The sequence below is a fragment of the Carlito syrichta genome, unplaced genomic scaffold, assembly GCF_000164805.1.
Source record: "Carlito syrichta isolate Samal-C Ts95f unplaced genomic scaffold, Tarsius_syrichta-2.0.1 Scaffold288891, whole genome shotgun sequence".
In the NCBI taxonomy this organism is placed as follows: domain Eukaryota; kingdom Metazoa; phylum Chordata; class Mammalia; order Primates; family Tarsiidae; genus Carlito; species Carlito syrichta.
Genome location: NW_007232987.1, coordinates 553,927 through 568,182, shown reverse-complemented (window position 1 = coordinate 568,182; position 14,256 = coordinate 553,927). Strand labels below are relative to the sequence as shown.

At 39.6% G+C, this 14,256-nt stretch overlaps 1 protein-coding gene and 1 pseudogene across 1 annotated transcript; one reads left to right on the top strand and one right to left on the bottom strand.

Annotated features, from left to right (window-relative positions):
• The first annotated feature begins 2,208 nt into the window (after nt 1-2,208).
• Nucleotides 2,209-2,430, top strand: LOC110595276 (annotated as a pseudogene).
• A 10,875-nt stretch (nt 2,431-13,305) lies between these two features.
• On the bottom strand, nt 13,306-14,011 carry ARL14 (ADP ribosylation factor like GTPase 14). Its single transcript, XM_008053950.1, has one exon. It carries the CDS (start codon nt 14,009-14,011, stop codon nt 13,433-13,435), a length of 579 nt encoding a protein of 192 aa, XP_008052141.1. The 3' UTR covers nt 13,306-13,432.
• Nucleotides 14,012-14,256: the final 245 nt, after the last annotated feature.

Genomic DNA, 14,256 nt, shown 5'->3' with positions numbered 1-14,256 from the left:
CCTCTGGCCAGGGCTGGTCTAAAGGTGGTGTAGCAGTGCAAGACTGTCCTTCCCACCTTCTCCAGGGCCTCTTTTCTTGATGTGATGCTCCGACCAGGTGCTGTGATCAATCACCTGATTTATGAAGGTGCTCTCTTGCATGGTGTGTTGTTCAATTTAGTGTTCCTGTTGAGGGATGATCGCTGGAGTGGACTATGTAGCCATTTTTTCCCACCTTCTCCTTTTTTCCTTGGTTTTTAAGTGTTCTTTTATATTAGGAACTTAAGACATGTGTCTATGATGTGTATTGCAAATATTAACTCCTTATTTGATATTCATCTTTTGATTTTATGCTTGCTGCAATATCTTTCATTTTTACGTAATTAAATATAGGAATATTTTCTTTTATTGTGTCTGACTTTTAAGTTATAATTGGTGAAAAACTGCTACCAATTTTGACATTCATGTTTTCATGTCATTAGTAATTTGAAATCTGCCAAACTTATCTACTTACCATGATTTCTTCAATGCATAATGCTGTAGTCATCAGTCACCTAATACCCAAAAGTTTTCACACCTCTCTTCTTTCTTTTTTTCTTTCTTTTTAAAGAATCCATTTAGAATAACCTGATGCTGATCTTTTAGAAAGCAGTTTGGCAATATGAACTGAGGCATTAAACATGTTATCACTTTTCAACTTTGGAATACCACATTAGGGAAAAATACTAAGCCTAGAACCTAGCACAGTGCCTAGTATCTATCAGGTGTTCAGTCAATATTTGCTAAATGAAGGAATAAATATGGGAATGGGGGTAGCACATACATGAAGATGTTTGTTGCTGTATTATTTACAACAGGAAAAATTGGCTGCAACATAAAGCATTGAATAGAGAAATGATTAAAAGGCTAAGGAATGTCTACTTCACTGAAAATGAGGTAACACTGAAAATTGGTGGTTTTAAAAGATATATCACATGATAAAGATATATAATACATGGATGTGATGATAGATAAAAACAAATGACCAAATTATAAAAAGTTATATATTGGGACAAATACTGCAGGATCTAACATAAATATGGAATCTTAAAATGTTGAACTCAAAAAAGCAGAGAGAAAAATGGTGGTTACCAGGATTAGGGAAGGGAACAGGAAGATACTGATTAAAGCGTAAAAAATTATAGTTAGGAAAAATGAGTTCAAGAGATTGTACAACATGGTGGTTACAGTTTATAATATTGTATTGTATAACTGAAAATTGCTAAGAGACTAGATTTGTAAGCGTTCTCACCACAAAAAACAAGTATGTGAGGTAATGCATATATTAGTTTGATTTAGCTGTCTCAAAATGTATACATATTTCAAAACACCATGTTGTACATCATATACATACAATTTTTTTATTTACCAGTTTAAAAATATAGTTTTTTTTTTTAAAGCAGGATTTATTGAGAGAACGAAAAGTTCCCACAGTGGGAGGGGACCCGAAAGGGTTGCCCAAAATTATAGTTTTAAACTATAATATAAAGCATATAAAAATTATATGTTCAATATATACACACATTGAAGAAAACTAAAGATGGCAAGAAAATGCAGCAAAATGCTAATAGAAAATTACACTTTCCATTTTTTAACTTTCTATAATTTTATTATGTATTCTTATGAAAAAACAAATTTTGTTAAATATCCATTCTCTGCCTCCTAGCTGTTCTTAGGCACTGAGCATAGCAATAGATGTAGCATTTGATAATATGAAGAGAGAATTAAATCTTTGCACAGAGTTACAGTATGGAATTCTCACGAATAGCATATGGTAGAAGCTTGCTTATATACAAAAGACCAGTAAATGCTTTTCACAGTTTTAGGTGGCTGCGTGGCTTTGAGTCTCAGATCTCCTCTGTGTACAAATGGAGATAATACTGGCACAACCTCACAGATTTAATGTGAAGATTAAATGAGGTAATATATATAAACAGTAAGAACAGAACCTAGCCTACAATGTTAAGAATAGAACAATACATGTTAGCTGTTTTGGGTTTGAGTTTTGGGTTTCGGTTTTCTTAGATTATTAAAACTTGGCTACAGTGCCCCCGTGTGTCCATACGTTGCAATATTTCTGATCTTTAAAAGGCTATTTTATTACTTCAAATTAATGAATTTGAGGGTTCCCAGTGTCCTGTGGGCTGGAGTTTGGTGCTCAGCTTCCAGGCGATTCTAGCTCCAGCCAGGATGATCGAGATTGTCTGCAACGACCATCTGGGGGAAAATGTCCGCATTAAATGCAACACCCATGACACCATCTGGGACCTTAAGAAGCTGATCGCAGCCTAGATTGGTAGATGTTGGAACAAGATTGTCCTGAAGAAGTAGTGCACGATTTTTAAGGACTACGTGTCTCTGGGGGACTATGAAATCCATGATGGGATGAACCTGGAGCTTTATTATCAGTAGATTCCTTTTCTCTGTCACCTCACCCCATCCCCCCACACTGATATAGATGCTTGTTTTTAAAAACTCACGTTAATAAAAACTTAGATGCTGAAAAAAAATAATTAATGAATGAATTTGAAAAGACAGTTTGAAGGTCACCCATGGTCCACTCATTTTTAAAATAATATGTGTTCTCCCTGATTATAAAAGTAACACATGCTCACTGTACAGAATTTGGAAAAATATTGAGAACTATATAGAATTCTAGTTACCCAGAATACAACTACTTGAATGTTTAATGTATTTTATATTTTCTATATATAAATTTTATTTTTACAAATTGGGATGGGTGTGTGTTTTTATGTAATATTAAACTTTAAAATAAATGTAAAATGCTTTTGCTTTAAAGCAAGAGCATAAATGAAACTGTGTAGTGAATGGGGTTATTCTGTGATAAACAGAAGATGGTTTATGTTGCCACGGTCTCATGTTCCTCGGAGGCAATGAGAGTAGAAAAATGGTTTAAAGTGAAAGAAAATTCAATCTGATTTAGAATGACAATGTTGTGTCTACTTTATGTACGACCTGAGGAAGGTTATGTGAGAATCTCTTTGTTGTACAAAAGAGGCTTTCTTGTTCTTTAATATAATAATGATAAACAGCCAGGCGCAGTGGTTCATGCCTATAATCCCAGCATTTTGGGAGGCCAGGCTAAGGCGGGAGGATTGCTTGGGCCCAGGAGTTGGAGACCAGCCTGGGCAACATAGCAAGACCTCATCTCTTAAAAAAATTAGCCAGGCATGGTGGTGTGTGCCTGTAGTACCAGCTACTCAGGAGGCTGATGCTGGAGGATCACTGGAGCCCAGGAGTTTGAGGTTGTATTGAGACATGGTGGTGACACTACACACCAGCCTGGGTGACAGCGTGAGACCCTGTCTTTAAAATATATGTGTGTGTGTGTGTGTGTGTGTGTGTGTGTGTGTGTGTGTGTGTGTGAAATAAAATAAATCTTTAAAGTTTTTTCTTCTGTGTATAAATGTGGTCTTTGTATAAGAAAAATGGAAAAATAAAATAGTTATGTGTTTCCTTATTTTTACAAAGACAAAGGAAAGAGAAATAAGAAACAAGTGGAATTTGTTACAGGTTGAAGATAGGGGACTAGCTAGGGATGTGTGTAAGACTTCTCTGAATATTTCTTTTTATATAGTTTTGACTTTTCAGGCATGTAAATATCATACAAATTCACAAATAAAAATTGTTAACTCAAACAGAAGAGCCAGACCCTAAAACACAAATAATAGCAGAAATCAACAATGTATTTATAAACATAGTCACACAAAAGATAAATTCATGTTACTTTTGAACACAGCACCTTGAACTTTCCTGAATGGGTTTATTAGAGGAGCTGCTATTGGAGTAGTGATTCTGAACGCATTCTGTTGTCTGGTAGGATAGCACAATGAGTAAACATACTGATGCTTTTCGGAACCAGGATTTTTTTGTAGAAGAAGGATACAAATAAGTTACAGAGGACAATAAGGAAACATCTTCTGGGATAGATTCTATTTGGAAGTATCAGTATTATCTTAATGTGTATATTTTAAATCTATATACAAGGCATATTTTTTTTCTACTTTTCCCCTTATTTTCTATAAGCCATGGCACCTCAGTAACCATGAGCACACTTAAGCATTCATTTAATTTCTAAACACCATTCCCCAGTAAAAGGGACCAGGGATTCTTGGAGAAATGACTAATTCTAGGTCAGGTAGTCAGATAGGGTAAGTACAAGGTAAACCTGGAAAAAACTCAAGGTTCCCCTAAACAAGGAAGTACTCAAAACTAATAGGGACATGTTCATAAGACATAGTAGTGGCTTGAAGGGGCTTCTCCTGGGGAAATTTGGGACGTTTCGAGAATCAAAAAAAAAAAATGACAGTCAGTCCTTCATATTCATAGGCTCCACATCCATGGAATCAAGCAACCATGGATGGAAAATATTTTTAAAATAAATTACATGCGTTCTGAACATGTACAGACTTTTTTCTTGACATTGTTATTTAAACAATACAGTATAGCAACTATTTACATAGCATTTACATTGTATTAGGTATTACAAGTAAGCTAGAAATGATTTTAAGTGCATGGGAAGATGTGAGTAGGTTATATGTATCTACTACATCATTTTATATCAAGGACTTGAGCATTCTCAGATATTGGTATCCTTGGGAGGTCCTGGAACCAATCTTCCACAGACTCAGAGGGACAACTGTATAATAGTGTTGGTCACAACACAAATTTCTGGATGCTCCCCACCCCAACTGAGATTCTGATTAATCCAGCTGGGGTGGAGATTGAGAAGTGACATTACTAAGCAGCGTAGATACTGTGGTGATACTGACACGTGGACCTGAGTTTGAGTAGCGCTGGATTATTGAACTTTGAATTTAAAAAGTATCTATGAGTGCATAGTGATGAGAGAGAAAGAGAAACAGGATGGGAGAGAGGGAGGGAGGAAAGGAGGAAGAGAGAAGTAGGGGAAGACAGAGGGGGGAGGGAAGGGAGGGAGAGAGAGAGAGAGAATGGAGAAGAGAGATAAAGTTCGTCTTTATAGGAAGATGCCAGCTAGCAAATTTACAAGAAGTGATAGACTTAGAAAAATCACCATTTTTTCAGTTCCCAGTGTAATAACTGATTCAAGGTAAGGTCATCAATGGTATGACCTTTGATAGCGGTGAAAGGCTGATAGCGGTGAAAGGCTTTGGGGAAACAGGATATTCACAAGATTTCAAAATATCATATTTAGCATACCAAATACATATCAAATTTCTTACTAAGAAAGAGGAAAACGTTTATGTGTTACCATGGGGAAATCTGCTGTGTACCCCCTGGTGGTTGCAGTGAGAAGTACAACATCATCTGTGGAATAGTTTTGCCAAAAATGTTTAATTTCCTCATAAAGAAACAGACAAAACCAGACTGTGGAACATCCTATACATTATCTGGCTTGGATGCCTCGAAAAATGTCTAGGTCATGAAAAACTAGAAAAAGGCAGGGGGAAATATTCTAAAATAAAAGTTGCACAGCCAAATGCAATAGATCCTGATTCAAACAAGTTTTATAAAGATTTGGGGGGAAGTTTGATCATAGACAGCTAGATAATATTTAATGCTTAAAATTTTATGTGTAGTAATGGTACTGTGGTTACATAACAGAAGGTCAATTCTAAGGAGATACAGTATATGAGGAAGTATTTAGGTGCAAAGTGTTAGGATGATTGCAACTCTGTGTGTGTGTAAAGAGAGAAATAAATTCTAAATATGGCAAAATTGTAATGATTGATGAACTTAAGGGAAAAGTACATCTGTGTTAATTTTACTCTTCTTTCAACTCTTTTGGAAGTTTGAAATTTTCAAAATAAAAAGTTAAGGAAAAATTAAATTTACACTTCCCTGCTTATTCTTGGATGAGTCCAATGAGGAGGTTGCTAGAATGGATGGAGGGAGACAGGTGAGAAGGGATTTGGGAGGGAAAAAACTGAAAAGAAGGGGTTAGGTACAGAAAGAAGGAGCAAAAAACATGACTCTAGGCTCTCAGTATAATGTAATGATGGTGGCTGTAATAATGTCCAAATCTCCATGGCTTAACACAATAAAGGTGTATTTCTTGTTCAAGTCACTGCTCTAGTGGAGAAAACTGACTTGGAGAGGTAAAGTAACCTGCCTAAAAGCCAAAACAAGCTGGATGCGGTGGCTCACACCTGTAATCCCAACACTTTGGGAGGTAGAGGCAAGAGGACTGCCAGAGTCCAGGGTTTCAAGACCAGCCCAGGCAACATGGTAAGGCCTCATCTCTACAATAAATAAAAAATTAGTAAGTCACGGTGGCACGTACGTCTAGTTCTAGCTTCATGAAAGACTGAGGCAGAGGGATCACCTAAGCCCAGCAGGTTGAGGCTGCAGTAGCCATGAGAGTGCCACTGCACTTCAGCCTGGGCCACAGATTGAGACTCCAACTCAAAAACAAAAAAAAAAACAAAAAACAAAAACAGGTGACAAACCAGAATTCCCACCCAGCTCTGATTCCAAATGAAGCTGTGGCCGGCTTCGTTTCGCCACAGCACACAGCTCCTGAGAGGCGGGACTGCTCACGGTATCCTGAGATTAACACGAGACTGACCCAGACCCCAACCTATGTTCTTTTCACTCTCCATTACTAGATCCACATGCCATCACTGGGAGGCAGCAGGGGTCCCTGACAGAACCTCACTTTAGGGTTCAGACCATTCTTTTCTTTGTTCTATAAATATATTATAAATACCTCTTCCGTCCTAAGCACAATTCTAATATATAACAATGAACAAGACAAAGTCCCTGCTCCTTGAAGCTCAGTCTAGCGAGGAAAAGAAATGATAAGAAAGTAAATTGGTAAGTATGAGGTAGGGAATGGCAGGGCTGAGAGGCCCACATAGACAAGGACTCAGGAAACAACTCTCTGCATGTTTGGTTGGAGACCCACAAGACTTGAAGACCTGAGAAAAGTATATTCTAAGCTGGAAGACTGCAGGTTTAAGGGCTGAGATAGAGAGACCCTGAGGCAGATGGGACTGGAGGGGGAGAGAAGTGGGAGAAGTAGGAAGAGGGCACCAGCTTGGGTAAGAAGCGAACGGAGGGTTTTAAAGTAGAGGAATGACAGTGAGACAGGTTACTCAGTGCATGTGAGACACAGATAAGTTTCTTAAAACAGGGTAAGCATTCAGACATTTTTCTTATCAGTACACAACCTTCACCCAACTGACCAGACCTGACCACCTTGTGGGCTGGAATGTAGAGATTCCTGCAACTCACCCTCTTAGTTCATGTTAGCATGATAATCACTGTAAAAGTACAGAAAGCTTTTTGTTAAAGGCAAATGAGTGTTCAGAAAAGCTCACCCTCTTAGCACATCAAAGGTGGAGAGAGATGGTGATCAAAACTCATGACCAAGCACCTGCAGCCCACCCTCTTAGTTCAGGGTTAGCATAATAATCGTTGTAGAAGTATATCAAGTTTCTTGACAAAGGCAAAGGAGCGTTCTTTCTCTTAAGACATCCATGCCTGTTGGGCATGCCTCTTTCTCTCTAATAAATGTCTTAAACTATACTTGGATTTGTTCTGAAATTCTTTTTTGTGGAGAGTTGAAAGAACCCACGGAGCATCACACTGTATCCCACCTGGCGACAATGGGATCCGATTCTCATTTTTAGAAGACTCTCTTGGCAGAATTCTGTGTGGAGAACACAGTCACCCAGAAGAGGGCTCGCCGTGGTCTTGTGGCTGTGTGGGGCGGGGGGATTTGAGAAGTGGTCAGAGAGAGATGTATTTTGAAGAGAGAAAGATGTATTTGAAGAGAGAACTGATAGGAGCTGTGAGTGGATGTGGGGTATGAAGGAGAAAGGAAGAGACCTTTTAGGGTTTCGGTATCATTTGATGTATAGAAACAAAGAGATTTTTTTTGTTGCTGTTGCTGTTGTTTTTTAGTTGGAGTCTCCCTCTGTCATCCAGGCTGGAGTGCAATGCAATGGCACGCTCACAGTCACCGCACTCTCGTCCTGCTGGACTTAGGCAATCCTTCCACTTCAGCATTCCAAATAGCTGGAACTACAGACACACACCACCACGCCCAGCTAATTTTTGTGATTTATTGCAAAGACGGGGTCTCACCAAGTTGCCCAGGCTGTTCTTGAACCCCCAGGCTCAGGCAGTCCTCTCACCTCAGCCTACCAAAGCGCTGGGATTACTGGCACCCAGTGAAACAAAGAGATTTAATGGTAAAATCTGGATGTGCCACATGATTGCTAAATTCATGGTATAATCATATTTACATGTGTGCTTTTTAATTTTGGAAATCAGAGGACTAAGTTCCATAACTGCTTCATGGGTTTCCTCATATCCTGAAAATAAAGTTGATAATATCTGTGATGCCTGCCTTGTAAGATTTTGTGAGAACAAAATGAGATGATATTTGTGAAAATACTCTCACACGGTTAAGTCATCTCATAGCCGTCTTTTTTATTTGTGTGGCACTTTCAAGGTAAATGTGCTTTCTCATGCCTGAAGCCACTTAATCTGTCAATAGTCAACACTGCACTAAAAAATCTGGTGAACTGGAACCCCTATAGCATCATTAGGTCATGTCATTATGTTAAAATACTCATCAGCGCTAGCAAAGAAGAGGTCTCTGTCTCTCAATCTCTCTGTCTCTGTCTCTCTAGAGAGAGGTCATGCAAACAAGAGCAGACCAGCTCTGAAATCTGCAAAGCAGAGCCCAGCAGATGATGTTTCTGGAATTCTCCACAAACTCAACACACTGCAGGGGTCCAGCCGGCCTCCGTGATGGCCCCTCAGCGCCACCTACAGGAAGCTAGAACCGCAGCACTCTCTCCAGCTAAAATTCCTGTACTGTCCTGGTTTGGTGACACCCAATTTACTCATCCCAACTCAGTGATGATCAGCTTTTTAAGCTGACACATTAATTTTAATATATGCCAGTCATTGCTGCTGTTTTACTTACCATTTTTATTCTTGTGCCTTCTAGGGATATTTTTCCCCCATCTAGAATACTTAGAAAATCCGATAAAAATATTTAACTGATATTTACCTTTATATCACAAATTTAAGATTTGCTCTTTAAAAACTAACCAAAGACTATTTCTGAAGCATTATGCTTTTGGTTGCTAACAGATCCATGGCAGTATGGTATTTTTATAAATTAAAAGTTTTGCCTTGTTACAGATAAATTGCAGAGTAAGATTGCATGGTATTTGGGGTTTTTGTTAAATAAGTCGATTTTACCTGTTCTTGTCACACACAAAAAGTAACTCTGAGATATGATAGATATGTTAATTTGCTTCACTGTAGTAGTCATTTTAGTATCTACATGTATCCCATAACCTCATAAAGTAAACCTCAAATACATACAATAAAATTTATTTTAAAATAGAACAATACATAAAAATTTTAAAACATGCAGATAAAACACCTGGAAGGAATGTATAAAAATAAAATAAAATATATGACAATAATGACTATCAAAGACACGAATAGTCATAGCTTCTTTTCTGTCATTTGCTAAGAAATATTTTACTGCTGTCCCCCTAATCTTTCTCTCCTTCCTCAATTTGGGGCTTTATGAGTGGATCAGGATAAAGAGTACACAGGGGTGTGTGTGTGTGTGTGTGTGTGTGTGTGTGTGTGTGTGTGTGTGTGTGGCATGCTGGGAAGAGCAGGAGAGAACCAACAAAGAAAGGAAAGACTGGTGAAATTAACTTGAAAAGAGAGCAAGTGACTTGTGGAAGAAAATAGGCTGGCTCCAGGGAAGAAAGAGCAGGGAAAAAAGTGTTTCTGGAAGAATATTAACAGAGATTTTGAGGAATCGCAGCTGTTTGAAGAGAAACGTTGAAATGACAAGAGGCTACTTTACAAGGGGACCTCCCAAAAATGGGATTATCTTTTGGAGGATGGGCCCCTTTTAGTACAGGCTTCCCCCACTAGGTAAGTGTTCGAGGAACCCATTGGCATCAGTGTACCAGTTAGCATTGTTGTGAGAGGCTGCATTTGGCCTCAGTGAATTTTTTTTTTTTTTTTTTTGGTAATTCTTTCAATATGTTTGCCCATTTCATAATGAGTGATTTAGCAACACACCTGCCCACACCACTCTGAGTATTCAACAGTGTTTGACCAAAAATTCCTGTGTCCCACCTTCTCTATTCACCTGATCTTGCCCTAAGTAACTTCTTTTGTTTGTTTACCTGAAAAAAAAGTCCTCAAAGGGAAAAGTTTTGCCAATGTGGAAGAGGTGAAACAAAAAATGGCAGAAGCACTAGGAGGCATCAAAATTGACGAGTTCAAAAACTGTTTTGAGCAGTGGAAAAAGCATCTCCATAGGTGTATTGCATCAAATGGAGAGTACTTTGAAGGGGACTGAAGTTTTGAGAGAACTGTAATAGAATATACCATAAACTTAGGTTAAGAGCATGCTATAACCCAATAAATATGTAATCGGCTTGTGAACAATAGCACAGCCATTTTAGTTTTCTGCTTTAAAACATAACCTGTAGCTGTTTCAAGTTTCAGTTATGGGAAAAACTGCAAAGCTCCAGTTCAAGCTTCAACCCCTTCCCTTGACCCACTTTCCCCTTAGCAACAACCAATCAGGTGCCAGGGGAAAATCACCTAAAGTTTCTAAATGTCTCTGCAACTTCACCAGCTAGTGGGCCATGGTCAGCCCAAGTCAAGCTAGCCAATCCTCCACGATTGAGCTGACAACCAGAGGTTACTACCCAATTAAATGGTAACAGGACTGGAAAGTCCCCCCAAACTCCTCCTCCCTTTGTGTAAAAGCATAAAAGGCATCTGCTTAAGGAAGTCAGGGCCTCTGGGTGTACTCCACTGCATTGGTTGTTGACAGAGATCCAGGCTCGAGCTTGCAAAATAAAGACTCTCTTGAACTTTCATCGGAATTGGCTCTTGAATTGAACTTTCGGCCACTACAGTTTACGCATGTAAGGATAAATACACAATGTTTTATAAATAAATTCCCGTTTTGGGGTGATTCCCCTTCATATAAGTTTTACTCAACATTAAGAATATATCTGCCCATCACACTCATAAACACACCCAGGGGCTTTCTGAAGTGAAGATCTGAATTGCTTTCAATATTTTTCCAGATTGTTTTCTTTAGATTTTACATCATGCTAAGATGGGGCCATGAGGGGCTTTACTTAATTTAGGTTACCAAAGTCCTCAGGTACACCAGGAGGCATTTTTTTACAGAAGTAAGTTAGTGACTCCCAGTTTAAGATTACTTGAGGATTCAACAGGGAAATCATAAGGGAAGATGTATATTTGAGGTTTTAATCTTTTTGTAAAACAGGAAAAGCTCTACTATGAAGCATTTAACATGACCACCCCTGAGAGTTTCCTGAAATCAGAAACTTTGTTGCCAGTCTTTCAGCATACTTCTTAAATATCTCTACTATTGCCCTCAATTTATATGCCTAGTTTATTTCTTCTAAGAACCTTTTTGTTATGAAAGTAATATATGTTGACCTGGGTTTATTCTCTTTTTTAATTTTTTGAGTCAGATTTTCACTTTTCACCCAGGCTGAAGTATAGTGGCACAGCCTTAACCACCTGGGCTTAACCTCCCAAGTAGATGTACTATAGGTACACACCATCATGTCTGGCTAATGTTTTGATTTGTCTGTAGAGACAAGGTCTTTCTATGTTGCCCAGACTGGTCTCAAACTCTTGGGCTCAAGCACTCCTCCTGCCTCAGCCTCTCGGGATTACAGGCATGAGCCATGGTGCCGTTGGATTTATTTTTGATTGTATATTGTAAGCTCACAGAAGACAGACACTGTACCTTCTTTATTAAACAATTTCATGGCAATTCACTGCACAGGTCTTGTAGTCAGACATACCTGGTTTTGAATCTTGACTCTACTCTATTACTCCTTGGTTAAATACCAGCTAGTTTTTTAGGGTTGGTGGTGGTTTAACCTTGATAAGTCTCAGTACTCTCACCTGTCAAACTGAGATAAAGCCTATTTCTCTCAGGGCAGTTGGGAACATTAAATGAGAAAAGTCCTCAGCACAGCACCTGGCACACATGTATCCCTCCGGTGGCAACTATCACTATGTGTGTGTCAACTTTATGCCCTGAATCCCCCACCACCACCCCCACATAAGGAAGCACTCAGGTCTTTGCTGAACAAATCATGGCTGAGATGAGAAAAGAAAACCACAAAAGGAACCCAGGAGCTGGCACCCTTGGTTTATGTTCCTTCATTTTCCTCTGTCATCTTAAGATCTGGAGTTTGAGGGGCTGCTGTGGAGGCTTGAGGCCTGCTTCTAGCCCAAAGGAGCCTTGTTGGAGGTCAGGGAGGAGAAGTGTTGTCTGTTAGTCCCGGGGCCTCCCTGGGAGTTCTGAGCTTCTCAGGGGAATTCCAGTTCCCTTGTCCAGCTCCCCTCCCTCTGCCTCCCAGGCTTCTGGAAAATCTAGTGATGGGAACTTCCAGTCACTAACCTGCATCTTCCTGGGGTCCCTGGGAGTAGGGCCCCTCTTAAATTCCACCTTCGCGAAAAGCATTTCTAGTTCCCCCCAGTCAAAAAAAATCTCTCCTGCAATTGCACGCAGAACTTACTGCCTTTCCCTAGCTACTGGTTTTATTTTGTTTCCTGCTAGAAACCGTAAGGTCTCTGAGAGCAAAGTCTGGATCTGGTTCCTGTTTGATCAGGACAGTGAGCCTTTCATGTTCCCACATAACGACTGAATTCCACGGAAGCAGGTCTTGGGGCTGCAACCTGGGGCTGAGCCCTAAGCCCTAAACTAATCTAGATATACTTCCACTCCCTATGAGAGAATTTTGACCTCTGGGCAGTTAACCGCCTGCAGTTCATTTCAGACTCATTGGAGGAAGTTCCCAGCAATAGATTTCAAAAAGCTGGCAGGGACCCAGAAGACAAGCTTTACTCAGAGAATAAGAACTCACAAGATGTTAACATCAGACTCTTTCCTCTCTATAATTTAAAGTTCATTTTTCACACCACCCAACCATTACGTAGGATCATGGGGGAAATTCAATACCTGTAGCAGCTGGAAGCAATCTGAAAGAATTCTGACTCCTAGCAGACAGCTTACTAAAACTTTGTTCTAGTAGTCATATAAAACTGATAAAGTGAACATTTATTTGGTCTTAAATATGACTACTGTATTCAAAATCATCCAATGTTAACATTTTGCAGAACATTACACATTTTCATCCTCAATGACCATAACCACAGAGGTTGCTAAAGTTCCTGGCTAAAAATAAATATTTTCTAGATAATATCCTGAGTTGTTTAACCAAACTTAGGTGAAATAACATCTCAGGAAAAAGCTTGCCAACTCAATAACTTCCTTTTTTCACTTGGCATGGGGAAAAAAATTACCCTTTCGACTTCATCAGTGCCTGTTTTGAGGCCTGGACTTTCCACAGCCTCAGTTCTGCTTGAAGCGTGCTAAAGTATCACCTCGTGATTTCATGTGATTTTTCACAAATCCAGTTAATTTCCGGAAGCCTTCGGCCAGCCCGTCCCCAGTGATGGCACAGCAGGGTTGCACGTACCAGTTCCGGTCACTGCAGAGCCTCTTCACTTTGAACATCCTGGTGATGTCCTCGGCGGTCAGAGCTCCAGGAATATCCTGCTTGTTGGCTAACAGGACCACAGGCACGTTTTTTATGTGTTCATTCTTCAAGATGTGTTCAAACTCTCTCCGGGAGTCTTCCAGTCGCTGCTGGTCCGTGCTGTCCACAACGTACACCAGCCCATCTGTGTTCTCACAGTAACAACCCCAAACTGCTCTCATTTTCTCCTGTCCTCCGACATCCCAGACCATGAGTGGGAGGTCCCTTTCCAACTCAATCATCTCCACGTTGAACCCTACAGTAGGGATGGTGGCAATATCCTCAGCGAGCTTTAATCTGTAAAGGAGAGTGGACTTCCCTGCCAAGTCTAGTCCCAGAAGAAGAATTTGAGCTTGCTTGGCTCTGCGGTTTTTAGAACTCAGCAGACCCATGTTAGCCGTTTTTTTTTTTTTCTTTAAAGTTCTTTTCTTTTGGCCAGAGACGATGTGTCCTTCCTGGGTCCTGCATGAAAATGTCACAAGGAAAGAGGAGAGCAAATGCTTCATGTTATGTTCCAAGAGCAGGAACTTGCCTGTATTTATGTTGTAGCTTATCAACTTGATTATGGGCAAACAGTATTTTATGTGAAGTCCCAGCCAATCCTGAGGAATCTATGGTGTGAGTAACCAGCCCATGT